The sequence below is a fragment of the Pteropus alecto genome, unplaced genomic scaffold, assembly GCF_000325575.1.
Source record: "Pteropus alecto unplaced genomic scaffold, ASM32557v1 scaffold42, whole genome shotgun sequence".
Classification (NCBI taxonomy): domain Eukaryota; kingdom Metazoa; phylum Chordata; class Mammalia; order Chiroptera; family Pteropodidae; genus Pteropus; species Pteropus alecto.
Window position 1 is genome coordinate 3,359,093 of NW_006434825.1, and position 20,082 is coordinate 3,379,174.

Here is a 20,082-nt window from a genome sequence, read left to right on the forward strand (position 1 = left end):
TGAACACTTAGTCTATTCCCAGAAATATGTTAAATCAATGTACAGTTGATGCATTTAATAACCACAGCCACCTATATCTCCTGGCATAGATATTAGTATTTAGATTTTACAGATAAATAAACTCAGGTTTAGAGAAGTTAAGAAACTTGCCCAAGATCATAGGTTGTATCTGCTTCTAATCTTCACTATTATAATGCAGCATATTTTATAGCAGTTGTTATCAACTGAAGATGATTTGCTCCCCTGACCCCAGACCCCGCAAGGGACATCTGCCCAGGAGGCACCTTGAAGACCATCCAGCCTTCCTTTTCCGGCGCTCTCGGGAATCTCAGATAGATACCCATGAGAAGAGAAGAACGGCTGAATTGGATCTCTCTATTGTACTACCCTGGCCGATGGTATGTCATCCTAAGCATGCTCTAGGATGACTTAAAGTCTAGGACAAATAAAAAGACAGGTTAGAAAAAGCTTGGGCTGGGAGTCTTCCTCAGAGACCAGACCTTCTCACCAAACACAACATACTTGGGCCTCTCCTCCCTTATGACAGAGGAATGGGTCCAAGAGGCATTCTGGGGAATCAGGAGTGGGTCTCATAATAATTCTCAGGAAGGGCCATCAGCCCCTCTGCCACACCAGCCCACTTCTGCCCAGCTCATTGGTTATCTCAATCCCCAGAGATACCAGAGCTTCAGAATACTCACTAGACCCCAGATTTCACAAATAGGCGGCCACTTATGTGAGCTCTTTTACACTTACTGTTTCACTCTTTACCTGATAAGCAGACGTAGTAAGGGCCTGACACACGTGAGGCAGGCTGGATACGCAAAACAATCCCTTCCCCTTCCGATGCCTACACTGCCCCAGTCACCAGCCATATCCACTTAGGTCTGTCAGTTCCAGCTCTATTCATCCTTCTTCCTCCCCAGGACTGGAACTTTTAAACCTCCAGCTTTAGGAATCTAAAACTTAGAAACTATAATAAGGTGAGAGAAAGGAGGAAGTGGAAGTCTCCCCCAGGCCTTGCAAGAGCTCTATGTTGGGATGTGGGTCTTGCTGTGGCCATTTATAAAGTGCATTTTGCTACCTAATCAACTACTATTCTTTATATACAATGGCCCTTAGAGATCATCATATCTCAGCATGGAGAGTGGGACATGCCAGACATCCATTAAAAACAACAGCAAAACCCCACTCTGATAAATACTTATTGAATAAAGGAAAGCGAAAACCACAGCACAGCACTGCAGGGATTCAGACACACCTATCAGTGTCTGGGACTTAGAGAATTCACATGACGTCCTCACAGACAGTGCTACTAAACAAAAGAGAATCTACCACATTCTGAAAATAAGAAGATAAACTTATAAACTTCCTACTCAGCCAGCCATATGTGCTCCTTGGAATAATGAGAAAAATATTAGGTGACTGCCATAGAGGTAAGGGACACTAGTCTGTAATCCATTTAAGGATGAGAATGAGGCAGACCACATCCTCAGATGGTGGACTGCTTAACAACAAAGGCACAGACCTCACTTCCGGAGATGCTTTATTTAAATACGATCAGAGGCTGATGGACCTCCCATCCTCTCTCCTTTTTTAATTATGCGAAATGGATTGGTCTTTTAAGAGGGTGGTTTACTTCTGCACTGTCCATGTTATCCAATTTTAATTGTTTTCAATTCTTTTCTTATTTTTAAGTTTGGAGCATCTAAAACATCTCAGCAGGGGGCCATTTTCCCACGAAATCATTATTATTAGTAATAACTATATATAGACTCAATATAATTCCATATACAATGTGTTTCCATTTAAGTTATGTTTTACTAAATAGCTGGATCACCTCAAAAGTGATTTGAGAACTCTATAAAGGATATCTCGAATGAAAATTGATTGCTTGGGACAATAAGGTAGATTAGAGTAGCTTCATCTGAGAAATATGATTAATCCTGAAGTTAATCACTCAAATAGCATTTCGTGAATTAGAAAGCAACGCCTAAAAGGTAACGCATGTGCATGATGCTGGATGTGACAGAGCGGCCAGGTCATGGGGTGGAGTAGATGGATTTGGGGTTTGGAGGACAGATGGACACGCCAGGAGCCTGCCTCTGCACTCAACAGCTGTGTGGCTCTGGGCAAGTCCCTTCACCCTTTGAGCCCTGCACTGGCTTTCTGTAAAATGGGGAAAATCAGGTTCTGACATCCTTCTGAATAAAGGATATAAAGCGCCTTGCCCAGGACACAGCACGTGACAGAGACACATAAGTGGTGCTTGTCAGCTGCCTCATGGAGGGTATAAGAGTAACATTCTACTGCCATGAAGGCAGACCGGAGTGTTCTGACACAGAGCATTCTGGAACATACAGTGAAGGCAGGAAGAGAAGGCCAGGCAGGGAAGAGCAAGGTGGGGAAGAAGGCATGAACACCGCCTCCTGAGCCGAGCCAAGATTGCCCACAGAGCCCTGGCATGTGCGAGCCAAAGCTGAGCCAAACGGCCCAAAGACTTCTGAGTGAGCTTTTGCTGCAACAAAAAACTTTGGATCATTTTGAGAATCTCCTGGGAGGCACCAATATGTTGCAGTATCTTCCAAGTTCTAACACTGATAGGGTTCATCCCAGAAAAAGCATAAAGGCCCTCAAGCTGGTTAGCAGCTGGGAAAACTGGAGTTGATCAAATCAACCTTGAGAAATACAAGAAGGTGGTATTTAATGATGTGCCAGATACAATCCTTGTGCAGAGATGAGGTAAGGAAGGGCCTGAAGGGAAGCCGACCGGCACATATCGAGGGTGGGCAAGTGAGACCCCAGCTGAACACAGACCACCAAGGGAGGGTCTCACACTGACGGCGCTGTGTTCATAAAGCAATGACATGCAACAGTAATAACGGCTTTTGGTGCCAGATCTGGGAAGGACAGGGAACATGGCACAGTGGGACTCACAGAGGACAGACGAACAGATGAGCGATGATAAAAGGGTTAGGTATCTTCAGTCTACAAACTATAAAAACTGAAACATTTGAAACGCCATGTGAGAATGAGTTTAGTGTTTGTTCCCATTTCCTTTGCTCCCTGACAGAGAATACTTTTGGGTAATTCTTTCTCTGGGAGTGTGGTTTGCTGGTATGGTAGAATTAAACTGACTTACAGGGACCAAATTGTGGCTTAAAATGCAAGAAAGAAAAACTAAACGGTAGGTCTTTGAGATCATCCCATTCGATCTTCTTTGTTGGAGATGAGAAAACTGAGCACCAAATAGACTGAGAGACTTGCCAAAGTCAGTCCTACAGTAGGTCAGATCTAGGAATTTCTGCCTTTAAGTGTCAAACAATAGTTATAAGGGGATACATATAGATAAATTTGATGTTCTATACAAGAAAAAAGGAAGATAGTTTTGTCAATGCATAGTTGTGTTTTAGCATTGTCTTCCAAGACTGGCCTAAACATTAATATCATTGCACAGTATTATCATTACAGTATCACTAAGATTGATGGAATTTGATTTTTCCAGTTTAAATATAGCATCAATGGGTAAAATTTTATGAGTCTGACACTGTCCGGTGCCAGTTTGCGTTCTGCATTGACAGTGAGGATAGAAATCGGTACAACACTGCTAGATGACAATGGGAAAACTGCTATTGAAACTTTAAATACTTATCCCCTTTGATTCAGTGAATCTACTGCTAAGATTCTGCCCTATGGGTGTACTTACAAAAGTGTCTATTGAGAATGCTCAATATACCATAGTTTACACCCAATTTTGGCTGAAAATGTAAGAGACTGAACTTTCAGAGAACATCACTTGGAATAGAGAAACAATGAAAACAACCCAAATGTCCACCAAAAAAGGGAGATCAGTTGAATAGATTAGAGCATTAAGTAAGTGATGGAATATTATACAGCAGTTAAAAACAATGAAGTAGCTCTATATGCACTGATAAGAAAAGATCTATAGTATTAAGTGAAAAAAATCGAAGTGTATAACAGTATGTGTGTGTTCACAAGTATATACAACCATTTCTGGAAGAATACAGAAGAAATGGTTAATAACATTTATCTTCCAAGAGAAGAATTGGGAGAGACTTTCACTTTTTATTTTATATCTTCCCATTTTGTATGAAGATTCAAACTATATGTATATACTACCATTTATTCTCTTTATACAGTTCTAAAAATTACTACCATACCATCTACTAGAGATAATTAGTGATTTTAATTTAATTGTTAGAGAGATGCTAAGATAATCAGAAAAATTGGGCCGTATTTTGTGTTTTCACTTTAACTGTAAATAATGAATCCAGTGAGATCAAGACAAGCGTTCATTTGAAATATACTAAATTTGAAATTCTGCTTAAGAAAGCAGAAACAAATCTTCCTTTTCTTGACTTTCATAAATTTTCAGTCCAGAACCCCAGACATTCCCTTAAACAATCTATGGTCTATTTCTTTAGATGGCAAAAAATTTTCCACAGTTTTCAGAAAATGAAGATAGTCTTGGCAAGAATGATCCAGCCCCCTTCATGTTCTGCTTCCAGCCACGTGACTGTCATCTCCTCCTCCACTGCCTTCTCTCAGGGCCAGGGCACAGGCCGTTCTCTCTGTCTGGTGTGACTTTTCTCCCACCTTCCCTCTAATCTTTCTTGAGATCTCAGCTCAATTGGCTCTTTCTCAGGGACTCTGAATGCCCCCTACCTCCCTGGCATTATTCGCCATTTTAGAGGACCACGTACTTCATAGCACCGCCTACCATTATTTCAAGTTTACACCGATGTTTATGTTTCTTCGATTAAATCTGTCTTCCACTCTAAGCAGAAAGCTCTACAAAGACAGTGGCAACGTCTGTCCTTCCTTAATTGTAGACCCCAGTACCTATAACAGGCCACTTCATGAATACATGAATAAACAACAAGAGAATGAATGAACACGGTCTATACTTCATGCCAAAGCCTAGTGATCATGGTAAAAAACCAATCGGCCTTATCACTTTTGGCCTGCATCCTTTAATGTCTTCTTCGCCATTGTCTCTGAGACCCTATGTGACACCCTCGAAGCTCTTCTGCAGCCCCCTCCCCGCTACTCGGCTCCAGCCACACTAGCCCCTTGCTGAGCCTTGAATCTTCCAGGCACTTTCCTACCTCTGTGCCTTTGCACACGCTGTTCCTATTGCTTAGAAACTATTTCTCGTGACATTGGCACAGTTTACTTCTATACTTCATTCAGGCCTCGGATCAAATGTCGCAATCTTAGAGGGATCTCTGCTGACCACCCAGTGTGACAGAGTCCACGCTGTCACACCTCACCCCTCACTCTGCTGTATTATCCTTCACTGTATTTATAACCACCTGACATTAGGTTAAATGCTAAATGCAGTCATTCCTTTATGGTCTGCTTCTCCTACCTGGAAGGTAAGCCCATGATGGAAAGGATTTTGTCTGAAGCCCTAAAAGCACTGTATCCCTCAGTAAATGTTTTGTACATAGACATATCAACATGAACATCTACACAGACAGAGAAAAGCAAAAAAGGAAAAACCAGAGACAGAGTTAAAGCCTGCTCCTTTCTGAACCGAAAACCATAAGCATAACAACTTCTCAGTTGTATTTGGGGGCGTTAACCACATTTTATTTTTCTTATTGAACTAAATGAGTAAACATTCTCAAACCTCTGACTACTAAAGCAAATGGCATGGCAATGAACTATAAACAAATGTGTAGAAAATAACGGGCTTGCTTGTCCTTCTCATTCATAAAGTAAACAAAGTAAATATAGCTTTAAAACTAAAGAAAACATTATTCCAAGAGCAATAAACTTTATTCTCTGTACCAAACCTCCATGTGTTTATCCCAGCCTGTGTATTTGACAATTTAAAAAAGTAAATAAAACAGTCAAGTGCTTGCTTACCCATTCTCCTAAAATGCGTGACACGGCTTCATTGGCTCTTGTCATATTCCTGCAAGCCAGGATCACGTGAGCACCATGGAGGGCAAAAGACTTAGCGGTTTCAAACCCTATGGTTTAAAAGAAAGTCAACGTTAGGAAACAAAAATACGAAACACTGAGTCATGTAGAATGGCCTTTATTTAGCACCACACATATTACCCTAGTGGTTCTCAACCAGAGGAAATTTTGCCCCCTAGGAGGAGACAGTTGCAGATGTCTAGAGACATTTTCAGTGGCCACATTGGTGGTGGCATGCCACTGGCATCTAGTAGGCAAAGGCAAGGGATGCTACAAAATATCCTATAATGCACGGGGCAGCCCCTCCAGCAAAGAGTCACCTGGCCCAAAATGTCAACAGTGTTGAGACTGAGTAAACCTGCCCCAGGAGCGCAGTGACTTCAAAGGTGCAGGCTAAGCCACAGTAAAGCTCACGGCATTGTCAGCCATTTAAAAATTGCTTAATAAGGACCAGATCCTGTGCTCAATATAAATAAAAACACAAAAAGACTTAAGACAGGGTCACTTTCCTCAAAGAGTTTACAGTCTACTAAGAGAAACACACCTGGAAAGTAAAAAAACATCTGTTAAGCTCTTGACACCACGCTCTGCTCTGTGCTAAACGCTTCCAGCACTTCCGCATCCAGCACTCTGCTTCTAGCACTGGCGATCTAGGTTTCTTAGACTCACCTTCTCACTGAGAACAATTAGAAAAGCCAGACAAAACAACACACATGCACGTGCAGTTGAATATTTAATAATGGTAAGTTCCAATCCATCAGGAATAAATGACAATTCTATATTTGTATGTACCTAACTCCCTCCTCACTGTCTCCCACCCTTTCTCTCGACAGATAGAGAGATAGAACAAAAATTGACAGAATTAAGAGAAATAGACAAATTCATAACCAGAGTAGAAGATTGTAATATATTAGTAACATAAAATAAGCAAATAGCAAGTATATAGAAGATTTGAACAACACAATTGGTAAACTGGAAATAATCATGCTAGACACTGAACACAACAGCAGAATGTACATTCAAGTACTCAAAGAATATTTTTCAAAATTGACCATGTGCAGGGCCAAAAGCAAGTCTCAACAAATTTCAAAAGATTAAAATAGGAATAAAATGGGAAATTTTATTCCAATGATCACAGTGTAATAAAATTAGAAACCAATAACAAAATCTTGGAAAATTCCCCAGTCTAGAAACTAAGTAATACGTTTTTAACTAATAAGAAATTGTGACTCAAAAAATTACAATAAAAATTGGAAAATATTTTAAACTGAAAGATTATAAAAATTCATATCACAACTTATGGAACATAGTTAAAACCATGGATAATCTATAGCCCTAAATATGTAATACTAAAACAGAAGATCGGCTCAGTGTCCATTAAGTTAGAAAATGTTAAAAGCAGATAATTAAACCTAAAGAAAGCAGAAGGAAGGTAATAAAAATAAAAGGAGAAACTAATAGATTTAAAAAAAAAAAAACATAAAATACATAAGAACAAAGAAGCCAAACGTCATTTCCTTGAATAGACTAATAAATTGATAAAGGGCTAACAAGTCTTATAGAGTGTGGGCTCTAATGTACAAATAAGCATACAAATGACTGATATCAGGAATGAATAAAAGGACATCATTCCAGATCCTACAAACTCTAAAAAGATCTTAGGAAAATATGCTGAACAACTTTATACCAGTAAATTTAAGATATAGGTGAAAAAAGAAAAATTCCCAGAAAGACACTACTTAAAATTTGTTGCAAAAAGATAGAAAAAAATGGAAAATTCTATATATTTAAAGAAAATTTTCAAAATGAAAACTTTGGATCCATATGTCTTGAACAGTAAAGTCTACCAAACATTTAAGAAAATAAAAACACCAACCTTACATAAACTCTTCCACATAATAGGAAAAGAAGAAAAACAACTATTTTATAAGTCATTAAGGAAATGCAAAAGATACAGTGAGATACTACTACATATCTACTACTACAATGGCTAATTAAACACACACACATATATATATATATACACACACACAATGTTGCCATGGGTGTGGAACAACTCTTATACATTAGAGACTTGAAAGGAGGAGAGGGAAGGAGAGAGGAGCAGAGGGGCAGTCTAACTGCAAAGCTTGAACACCATACCACTGCTCTTAAGCAGAAAATACCAAATCTTGTAAGCTATGTAGAAGACCATACAGAGTACACTGCAAACACAAAGAAATCAACTCTACTAGAAGAAGGCAGCAAGGCAGATGACCAGAGATTTTTGTTTCCAAAATAATATTAATATGTATGAAAAATCAAAGTATCATTCATTATCTTATTGAGATTGCCATACAAGTCTAGGAAAGCTCATTCATTCATATCACTTCCATAATCTACTCTCCGTGGAGGCCAGTCTATTTATATAAACTGGTTCTCCAGGGAAGCCAGCACAGCATATAGAAAATTCAAACTCAGGAGTTTGACATACTTGCGTTGATAGCAGCTCTAACTATTTATAAGCTATGAGACCTAAGGCTATGCCTTTAACCCATCAGAAACTCAGTTATCTTTTCTTAAAATGGAGAATAAGTAGTAAACAAACACTAAGAGCCTAACATAATCATAGCATATAGAAAACAAATGTTAGTTTCTAGTTCTTTTCGAAATCCTTGGTATAAACCCTGTGCCTCCTCTATGCTTTGTATGACCTACCATATACGGCGCTGTCATTATGACTGAAAAATTAAAACTCTCTCCTAGATCTGCTCCTAACAACAGCCAAAGAGTTGACTGATTTAACATCAACCAGAATTTTAAAGAAAATAGCTATAAGATGCACCATTCCATTTGTCTAAATACTGGCTCTGAAATACTCTTGAACTTCATTGCTGGAATAACCAGAGTTATTTCTCAGATTATGCCAACTTCTGTATCCCAAAATATTCGTTTACCATTATCTAAGGATAATCTCCTATACTTAAATCTGACGTTAAAATAATGCACAAAGGATTTTAAATCTGAAATATTTAACACCTAAATCTGTTTGCTTCCTCTTTGGTATATGCAGTACAAGGTGGTTGAATCCATATCTTCAAGATAATAATTGAAATTTTCTCATTTTGATCCATAATGTCAACTTCACCCTTTATCACCAGTGAGCAAAAGTTACCTGCACCATTTGGGAAAAGAGAGAGAAGTAAAAAAACAGGTTTTGTAGCCCAGCTGTTCCCAAATCGGATGGCAACAGACATGAGATGAAATCTTGCTGACCGATGTGCTACATCAATCAGGCTAATGAAACGCTGACAGCCAAACGGAGGATACGTCAAGTAGCCAAAAACAACCTCACTTGCAATCCCAGGACTTCACACACCCAGACCTTGCTGAAAATGACAGACTTTGTGTCCCTACGAAATTCCCAGGCCACGGCAATCATCAGGCATATTTTTCATCATATTACATCAGAGTGTAAGAAGAAAATGATGCAAGGAGATGGGGGACATGGTTGGCATAATGCTCTGTCATGCGTCAGCAACCATGTTTCTAAGGGACTGAGACAGCATCAGTACGATGCGGGCCGGGCAGGGCTTTACTTGTCCCCCTTACCAGGTTAGCTGTAAGTGCCTTAGAGTCTGTGCTTTCTTCATTTCCATATCCCGTGGGACTAACATCCGGTAAGGATTCAATAAATACCTGCCAAAGGAACAATGGTTCTTACAGACTGTTAACAAGCTATAATTCTGGACTATTTTAAAACAATCCAAATTGTTTCAAACAATATCGATGACCCTTTAACTTTCTTTCTAATGAATAACTATTAAAATCTTGCAAAGATACTGCTCACTACGGTTTTGAATAACATTACCTAGAAATCTCTGGGGGGGAAAAAGCATGCCCTTTCTCTATCAAAATTTATTTTCCCAAACAAACCTGTTAAGTCATACTTACGCACTTGACAAAATAATCTATTGCAAAGGACTTTTTATTACTAAAAAGAACGCATCTAACATGATGGCAGCAACAGGTTGTGGGCAGAAGTTTCCATTAGATAATTCCTGACTGTGGTTATGGTTAAGCCATCTGTCCCTGTGTCATGTAAAATTACACTGTGGCTCTTACATCTTCCTTTACCTAAGCGATGCATTACCCACCGCAAGCCCACTTCTCAAAGCTGCGACAGACAACTCCATTTCCTTATTCTTTACGATCACTTTTGGAGCAAAAACAAAGCACGGATATTTCAAAGGCTGATAGTTCAACAAGAAGGACAATAACATTTTTATAGTAAACCATATCTCTAGAGTGTGGAGTTTTATAAAAAAAAATAATAAATAAATAAATAAAAAGTTTAATAATGCTACCTACTGTTTAAAGTCTTGGAAAAGCCCTGAAGAATAGCATCCCTCACTCCTGTAATGCCACAGCTAGGACCGGTTTAATTAACTAAATGTAGTAATGCTGAGCCACTTCTGCACAGTGCCAAAGTTTGTGCAAAATAATGAAGGCAATGGTTTACTAAATTTAATAACCTGATTCATCTTATAAAAAGTTAACTCTGTGACAATGTTTAAATTGAACCAGCTTAACTGCACGGAGGTGGCAAGGGTACATTCAGAAGAATATTTAAAACTATAATAGAAAGAAAATAAAGGAAGATATTTTAAAACAATGGGCAGAATCCATTTTCTAGCCCTTGTTACATCTGATCTGATTGGGAAAACTAAGTCTCCTTGAAGGTTTACCATCTCCCTGTCTTGGGTTGTAAACTTTGCATTCAATTAAAGTACCATAAAAAAAAAGACATACCTCCCAAAAGTTTTAAAACCTGCTTATCTTACACTAGTTTTCATTCTCCAGAATAGAGGTTACAAAAACTGGAGATTACAGGATAAATCAAGCCCGCAGACCTATTTTGTTTGGCCCACACATTGTTTCCTTCCCTCCCTCCCTTCCTCTTTTCCTTCCTTCCTAATGTGAATTAGTCGCCAGCATTAAAAAAGAATCAGGGAGCTTACATATCCAAAAGCAGAAGTCCAATTTCTCTGAAAAAGCTTACAGTCAGATCACACTGGGTCCCCAATCGCCCTTGCCGATGCGGGCTAGACGTGGAGTTTGTGCCCTCTTGCTGGCCATGGTCACCACCCACGCTGCCGGTGTACCTGCCAGGCCATCGCAGGCACACATATGATACTCAGATGCACATTATCTGAAGAAGACTCCTGCTAGAGAACATGGCTCAGGCCTTACCACAAAACTGCCTCAATCAGAATGTTCATATCTGAACTGCCGAATCTCGAAGAATGTTTCACTTGAGCCTGTGAGATTTTTTTTAAGCCGAGTCAACTCTATGCTGTCAAGCATGGGAAGATCGGGATACTCGCTACACCTTGGAAGACCTTGCAGTGGCACTCAGCTCTGCACACACAAACACAAGGATAAGGACTCAGGGATCTGCAGAAATTTGAATTTTCGATGCAAGCTCTTTTACCCACCATTTCCCAGGTGTCACTGCATGGTAGCAGGAACTCTGGACGGAGAATTACACTGGGACCAAAGGACATAAAATGAACCAGAGAAGGGTGCATGGCAAAACAAGACCAAGAACTGGTGAAGGCCCCAAGTGAATGAGGAATAGGGAAGGCGATGGGAGGTGAAACCCTGCTCACCAAGCTAAACTGCGAGAATCTTTTGCAGGTGGCAGGGAGCATGTGAAAGAATTTGGGCAGGGAGCAGAACTATGGATTATTATTATTTTATCCACTTAAGATACCTCTGGTGGTCATGCAGAAGATAGACTGGCTGAAGACACTGAAACCTTGTGACCAGCCAGCAGGGGATGAGGTACCTCTTTATGCCGAACAGCTAAGGAGAACCATTTGGGAAGCAAAAACCTGCAAAGCCTCATGAGTGCCTGAGTCTAAGTTTGAGGGTATCTCTAGGGTTTCCAAGGATGCCACCTGGGCCATGGGGGCGGCTGGGAATTGGTTTACCCAGACAGGGAGTACAAAGGGAGGAGGGTGCGGGGGATGGAATGGTGGCCACACCCAATGAGGAGTGCCACTAAGTTGGATGAACAGGACAGAATCACAGATTCCGCAGGCACAAAGAACATCAGGCTGGGATGTTCACCCTGTCCCTATAGTCACTGACAACACTCTCACTGAAACAGGAACTGAAAACATGGCCATCTCCTTCCCCAGTGTTATGAAGGTTCCTCCTGGTTGAGTTTTTTAATTTTCTCCATATTGTGGATTTACTTGGGCAGTGTCCCCATTTACTGTAAATTATGGTTTTCATTATCATTTTTATTAAGATGCCCAAAGGAGTTGGAGCTTACAACACCCGTAATTTCTAATGGGCTGTTATTATTAATTTATAATTGTGAAACACTGGAGACAAATGTTACTTGTAACTGTACACAATTAAAAGGCTACAGAGACGGCGATTCCCCCCACCCTCACCAGGACAGACTGCTACAGCAATCTTTAGAAACCAACCAACAAGTTGCAGAATATTGTAGCACAAGTCATCTCCCTCCCTGGAGATCTACTGTCACATACGCAGCAAGAAGATAAGCTTAATGTCCTTCATCTTAAGTTAGATTTGGGGACAATTCAAAGTTGGGGACAATTTTTGTGTTAAAAAACCACAAGCTTAAAGGATGCGAGTTTCTCCTACATTCTACTATATGTACCACGACCATACTTTCCAAACCGATCAGATTAATGTAAATGAAATGGTCACATGACATTGACCATGATACTGAAATCTAACTTTCCTAGCTAGGGCACTTCAGATGAAGTTCTAAGACATACATTCACCCCAACTGTCAATGTCACAAGTATAGTAATCAGATAAACCATATTACTGTTTCTGTCGTTACTTTAATTACCTAAATGATCACATTTACCTTTCATATCATTTTAATTACATAATTCTGAGTTCTGAAGAGCTAGGAACTGTTTTCACCAAACATTAACCGCAGCTGCCATCTCTTAAGAAATTACAAAACTACACAGGTTTCTCCAGAGGAAAATAAGTCATAACCAGCCTTGCTTTTAAATATGTGTTATATATAGCTGGCAACAAGTACCATAAATATAAATTTTACCAAAAAAATGATACCAACTCAAGAGATGAGAATATGGAAGCGGGAAATGTTTGGTTCATGTAGATTATCTTTCTGAAGGCTGCATTTACATGCTTTGGGCAGTTTAATACCGAGGACATATGTTTTGTAAACCTATATAATAAATTCTAAGTGACTGCCTTGGATCTCTCAAGAGGCAAGCCTGACCCCAGACCACCTTCTAGTGCTGCCACTGAGCTGGCTGAATACGTTCTCATCCGACCTGCCGATGACAATGCAGATTTCACGGTGCTAAGAATCACAGTGAGAAAAATGCCCAAAGATTACAATTAACATGGTCCTAGGCAGGCCCAATGAAGAGAGAGTCTGTAAGGGCAACTCAGTTGAGCAGTGTCTGTGCAGGTAAGGGTGCAGGGAACCAGGCAACTGCATACATTAACGGGAGGGGGGAGGGGAGTGGAATTCAAATGGCTCAACATCTGTGTGGGGTGGGGGGCAGCTGGGCTCTATCAATCAAATTGTACATTGGGGGCATGCCCTTGACCCAGCTATTCCACATCCAGAAATTCATCCTACGAATATATTTGCCCACATGAGCAAAAATATGAGAGGAATATTCGACAAGCATTGTTTGTAACAGCCGAAAACCTGGAATCAACCCGAATGCCCATTGATGAGGTTAAATAAATCACATGACACACATAGAACACTGTGCCGCAGTTAAAAAGAATAAGGAGAAACGAGATGGAGACACAAGACAACATCTCCGAGTTACATTAATTAAGAAAAAATATCAAAGCACAGAATAGCATACACCTATGATCCCACTGTTGAAATACGAAAGTAGGGAAGGCACATGCTTAATATGCATTAATACTGATTACTTCGGCAAGGGAGCCGTTGGTCAGGGGCAAGAAAGACTTACTTTGCATTTGAGAACATCTAGGCTATTTCAGTTTTTAACACATGCATGTATGCCTGTTATAGAAGGAAACTAAAAATAAAACAAGAATGATATCTAGTGGATAATTTACAGGCCTTTATAAATGTTAATACAGACAAGTGGGAACTGAAAGAGAGAAACCCATTCCTAAACCTATTTCAAATAATACATTTTCTGAGCATCCTGATTTTTAGAGAAGACCTTTGAAAGATTTTAAGTTGGAGGACGTGGAGGTGTTATTATGTGCTGGACACTATGCCAGGTGCTTTACGAAATACATTATCTAATCTAAGGCGCACTTTGCAAAAACCTTATGAAGTGTCATTGTCATTATATCCTATATGAGAAAGCAAACAATACCAGAGGTTAAGGGACTCACAGGATCAGAGGGCAAAAAAGGAGGAGGATCCTCAAGTATGATGGCCTGAGTTCGAAGCAGATGGGCCCCATCCAGTCCCCAAACCAGCACACTCACCATGTAGAGTTAAGGGCACGGACTGGGAGTCCCTTCAGGGCAGGAAAACCAACTCGGAACACTGCTCAGCAGCCCAACTGTCTGCTGTCTCTGTTAAATGTGACTCATAGAATTCGATATATATTCTCTGTGACTCTTATGAGGTATGTTTACATTTTTGCATTTCTATAATTTAAACTAAACTTACTAAGCAGTTGTTCTTCTGAAAAAGACAGAAATGGCCCAAATGCATGGACTTCAATATCAACAGCAGACCGATGCCTCTTTCTGCCCATCATGTCAACGCAAAGAATTTAGGACTCTTCGGCTACTTTATTACATAAACGTACTTAGTTCATGGAATCCATCCCCAAGCTGCGACACGTACTCAAACTGTCTTCTCTCATTTAATACTTCATCACGAGGCTCAGAATTAACTCCATTCTTTGTTTTTACAAATGTTTCTCTGTGTAAGCCTTATGAGATGGGATAAGTAATCTGCAAAAATTAAGTTTCTCTCCACATTCTCCAAGGTCAATAACTTATAAGTACCATCTTCATTTAACCCTGCCTCTATAATTTCAACCAATAAGACATTTTACGTGGAACAATCTTAACACCATAGCCATTCCAAATTTTGCTCAAATTTTTCTTTAGTTTTTAAAAGGCTTTAGGGCCAAACTTTAGAGGACTACCTTTATTAAAGTCGAAGATAAAGACTCACCCACGCCCCAATAAGAAGAAAGCCATGCCACATTGGATTTTTTTTAACAAAGCATACATGGCATTTTTATAAACTTGGCCCGGAGCCTTCAGAAGAAAAATTAAAACAGGATGAAATAGAAGAAACAAAAATAAAGCCTTCTCGGTAAAAAATGTTAAAAATCCAGCTTGTTGGACGTGGAGACCACTGTGTCTTTTAAAGTCTCTCAACAAGACGCAGCTTCTTTCACTCACTGGCATTAATAAAGGAAAGACTATAATAGCTCTACAATTTCAAACCCAGCACATGCTGTTTGACTCAAGTTGACAGAGAGCAAGCATTATAACTAACAAATCTCAATTCTCTCTCTCAATTCTCTCTCTCTCTCTCTCTCTCACTCTCTCTCTCTCTCTCTCTCTCTCTCTCTCTCTCTCACACACACACACAACACACACACACACACACACACACACACACACAACACACACACACACACACGGTGGCACCTCATAATTCCACACTCACAGCAATATCTACTAAGAGAACAAAAGCATTTCTGGTTTTAGAAGTGGAAAGATTTACCCTGAAGTTAGGCCTTTTTTTACTTTGATGGATTAATTTACAGCCACTTCAAGAGGAGAAGAGAACCCAACTCTGAATCTGCAAGCATGCTTGTATTATGTTACTGAGTGGTTCATTGTTTTCACAGCTGGGCCAGGATTTCCTTTCAGGACTGCGGCCTCCGTTACTCTGTCATCTGCTCAAGATGGGGTTCTTTATGATTTAGAGCAAACAGGGGCAGCCACGAAGGTCCTGCTCCCGTACTTGCCCCCCCCTCAAAAGACCCCTTTCTCTTACTTTCTTAATTATCACTGGAAGCCACAGTCAGCCTGTCTCAATGTTTTTCTACTCCTTTCAATTAAGAAATCGTTAGGAAGGAATTCTTCAAAATAGAAAACCTTCTTCATTCCATCGAGCGCTTCCAGGAATGAAAAGCCTGCTCCATCCTGCATCCTCACTGTTGTCAACGTAAATACCTTTCTAATTCAAGCCTCCTTTTATTTTTTCAGAACAACCTCGACACTCATATATTCCTTTGCCTCTTGAAAAAGATTAAATTCTTTATGCTCCCAAAGTCATGTGGAGGTACTCAAAACACCAGGCTGGGTAAATGCGGCAGTTTTCTGAGGTTCACTTTTAAAGTGTCCAAACTGACTTTCATTCACCATCACTTGCAACCTATTAAGATGCAACTTCTTGGAAGTAGGACTAAAATCCGGTCTTCGAAGCTAGACGCGAGGCAGAGTTCCATGAATGCTGTGCTCTCTGGCTCTGCCATACCCTGTCCTAAAATCGATGACTCCGACAACTCCTTATTTGGTAATGAAATTGGTAACTGGACCTTTACTGAGATTGGTTAGGAAGCAATAACAACTAAAATGAAAGATTTACTCAAAATGTACAATAAGAAGACAACACGTAAAGGGCTTTAAAGCAAATTAAGTTAAATGAGAAAATACCTCATTAAAGAATAAGCCTTACCTTGTAGTCATTAAGAAAAAAGTATCCCTGATAATCTATATAACCAGGTCACTCTCTTATATAATATCTTTCACATAATCACTTTAAGTTTTATAAAGTCTAACTGTGGCTTGGCCATGTGTATTCCTGTTGTCGCTTTGCTTTTTTAAAACAAACACTGACACCATCTCAACTCAACCTGAAAATGTATTTTTTAAAAAGCTAAATAAAATTTTACACAATAATAAAAATGTTTAATTAAAAGAAAAGTTTGGGCTTATAACTTGGAAACCTGGGTTCAAAACCAGGTTTTTTATTAGCGTAGGTAAGTCATCTAAACCCTCTATACCTCCGTTCCTTCATATGTAAACAGGGATAGTGATGCACCTGTGACATTTGGGTTAATGAGTGGAAGAAGGAAGGAAGGGAGGGAGAAAGGGGAGATGGAGGGAGGGAGGGAAGGAAGAATCATGGATTACAGGGAAGCTCCTAAAACTCGGTTTCATTTAGAGACGTATTTATATCACTTTTAATAAGATTTAGTTTCATAATCATTAGAGTAATACCAATTTATGTCATGATAAAGACAGATACTAATTGTAAAATTATGAGATTTTTGCATGATTAGAAATTGACCTTTCCAAACAAAATGTCACATTCTTCCATTCATAATTAACAAAAATCTCACCAATTACAATCCTACCTTATATTTTTTCTATGTAAAGTATTAAACATCTGTATCATAGACATTTAAAAAATAAGCTCAGTATTTAATTTATTGTTAGTTATCATCCCTATATAATGCATTAATGGAATCTAAACCATCTTTTCCCAATCCAACTGAAGAAATATTTAGTTAGCAACTACAATTCTCTAAAAGTTATAAAAACAACATCATCAAGGAAGCCATGAGTTTCTGCTTCTGGTGAGTTCTCTTGCAATAGTCAAACAGTCCACAACCAGTCCTGGGTGGAAGGCACCAGCAGCACTGACTTTCACTCCCTTCCACAAGCCAGGGTCCACAGAACAAAGCACAAACAATCATTACTAGTCTGAGGCTTTGATATAACACACTCTGTGCTTACAGTGCCTAAGGGACCTACAATTTGCAAAAGAAATTCTCCATCACTTTTTTAAGCTACCTAAGAAGATCTGCCTCAACAAAATCATACTCGCTCAGATGAGGGCAAGGGGAAGCAGAGTTTAGTTTTTAGGCTGATAACATTTTGTTTTGGAACGCCATAACGAGGGATTGGTGAAACATACCAATTTTAAAATCTTTACCTCTCAGGAAACGTGTAATCTAACCATCGGCCATGAACGAGGCACCTGCTTGGCATGAACGTCAGATGTGCAGACAGCGTTCCAGCTGGGGCTAATTTTGCCTGACTCCTGGAGACTCAGCCAGCTGTAAATTTGTCTTTGGCTCTCCTCATGCAGCTGCTGCCTCTGGGCCAAGAGGGCCCTATAAGAGCCCCACATAGGCAATATGCTCCATTAGGGATTAGGCTTAACTTCAATTCAAAGAGGACAGAGAGTGCTCAGAGTCGGTGAAGGCATTCAGGCCCTGACAGAGGACACTGGCTTGCACAGAGCTTAGTTCAAACTGTGCACCTGGAGGGGGTCTCAGCATCCAGCAGTGGGAGCCTATGCAATTGGGGAAGAACCACAGAAGAATCTAATGGAGATTCTCCTTCCTAGATTAGATGGCTTGAGGAAGCATGCTCAACTAGATTTTTCATTTGGCTCAAGCCTGCAGCCTGCCCCTCAAGCACATAAGGGTTTAGAGGCTCTGTTAGGAAGATTTTCTTCTTCATTGTTTTGAGACAGATACAGAAAAGGAAATAAGCATGAAATTTAAGCTATTTCTTGGAGGAAAAGTGGATTAGGAGTCCTACTGATTTATGCACTGAATCGTATCCTCTGTAAATTCATATGTTGAGCCCTAACCCCTGACGTGACTGTTCCTAAAGTAGGACCTTTAAGGAGGTGGTTAAGGTTAAATGAGGCCATGAAGGTGGGGCCCTAATCCAATGGGACTTCTAAGAAGAGAGACACTAGGGATATGTGCACACAGAGGAAAGACCACGAGAGGACACAGCAAGAAGCAGGCACCTGCCAGGCAAAGGGAGATGCCTCAGGAGAAAGCAAACCTGCGGAGACCTTGATTTTAAGCTTCCAGTCTCCAAAACTGAGAAATAAATTTCTGTTGTTTACGCTGCCCAGTCTATGGTAGTTTGTTATAGTAACCTGAGCAGACTAATATATTGGTGCTTTTGACTAGATCAGCTCAGTCTAAAAGGAGAAAAGGCAATGTCCCCTAAGCCTCCTCAACCACCAGAAAGTAAAATCAAAGGATTTCTATCATCCCTAAAAGAGGCAAATAACGGAGATGGAGTAGATGAGACTTCTGTAGGAAATCTAACTTCTCTTTGGAGTTTCTCTTAAGAAAATTGGAAAACATATTGCAAATGAGAGATCTAGTTCCTTGCTACTCAAACAGTGGTACCTGGACAGGCAGCAGCAGCATCCCCTGGGAACTCGTTAGAAATGCACATTGTCAGGCCCTGCCTCACCTCTGTTGAGTCAGGGAACCTGGGTGTTGGGTCCTGCAATCTGTGTTCTAATAAACTCTTCCGGGGCCTCAGATGCTTGTTCAAAGGCAAGATTCTCTCTAACGACACACACTGTCTGGTGCTTCACACGGACACACTACTTTTGCATCACACTCCCATTTAACCCTCAACACCATGGGCAGATGATGCTATGATCCCTACTGTGAAGATGAGAAAACTGAGGCTCAGAAAAGCCGAGGTCCAACAGCTAGTGAACTGGGAGGGTACAGACTAGACTCTAAGACCTGGCCCTGTAAAGTTTCTTACAGCTTCCTCCTCAGCAAAGTGGATGTCGGCTCCCCCGCACCGCATCTCCTCTTCCTAGCACTGCCCTGTAAGTGTCACTCTTTGGAGTCAGACAGACTTGGGTTAGAACTCCTGCCCCTGCCTCTTTCTGTCAGCCTTTGAGCCTTGAGAAGAATGTTGAATGTTCTGGGTTGATTCGTGCCCCCTGCTTCGAAATTTATATGTTGAAGTCCTAAGCCCCAGGACCTCAGAATGTGACTTTCCTTGGAGAGGGGGCCTTTGCAGAGGTAATGAAGTTACCATGAGGTCTTTAGGGTGGGACCCGATACAATACTGCTGTCCTTGTAAAAGGGGAAATATGGACACAGCATACATATGGGGACAACACCATGTAAACATGAAGACAGCCATCTACAAACCAAGGAGAGAGGCCTGGATCTGATGCTTCCCTGCCAGCCCTCAGAAGGATCCAACCCTGCCAATGCCTTGATTTCAGACTTCTATCTTCCAGAACTGGAAGACAATAAGTTTCTATTGTTTAAGCCACCCATAATGTGGTACTATGTTATGGCA

General features: G+C 40.3%; 1 protein-coding gene across 2 annotated transcripts in view; it reads right to left on the reverse strand.

Moving 5' to 3' along the window:
* The window catches only part of WWOX (WW domain containing oxidoreductase), a 908,680-nt gene that overhangs the window by 854,444 nt on the left and 34,154 nt on the right, over positions 1 to 20,082 (reverse strand). For both annotated transcript variants that reach the window (XM_006909708.3, XM_025045381.1), the window contains exon 5: positions 5,896 to 6,002. In XM_006909708.3, coding sequence (XP_006909770.1) covers positions 5,896 to 6,002 — 107 coding nt within the window. The remainder of the gene's footprint in view (positions 1 to 5,895; positions 6,003 to 20,082) is intronic.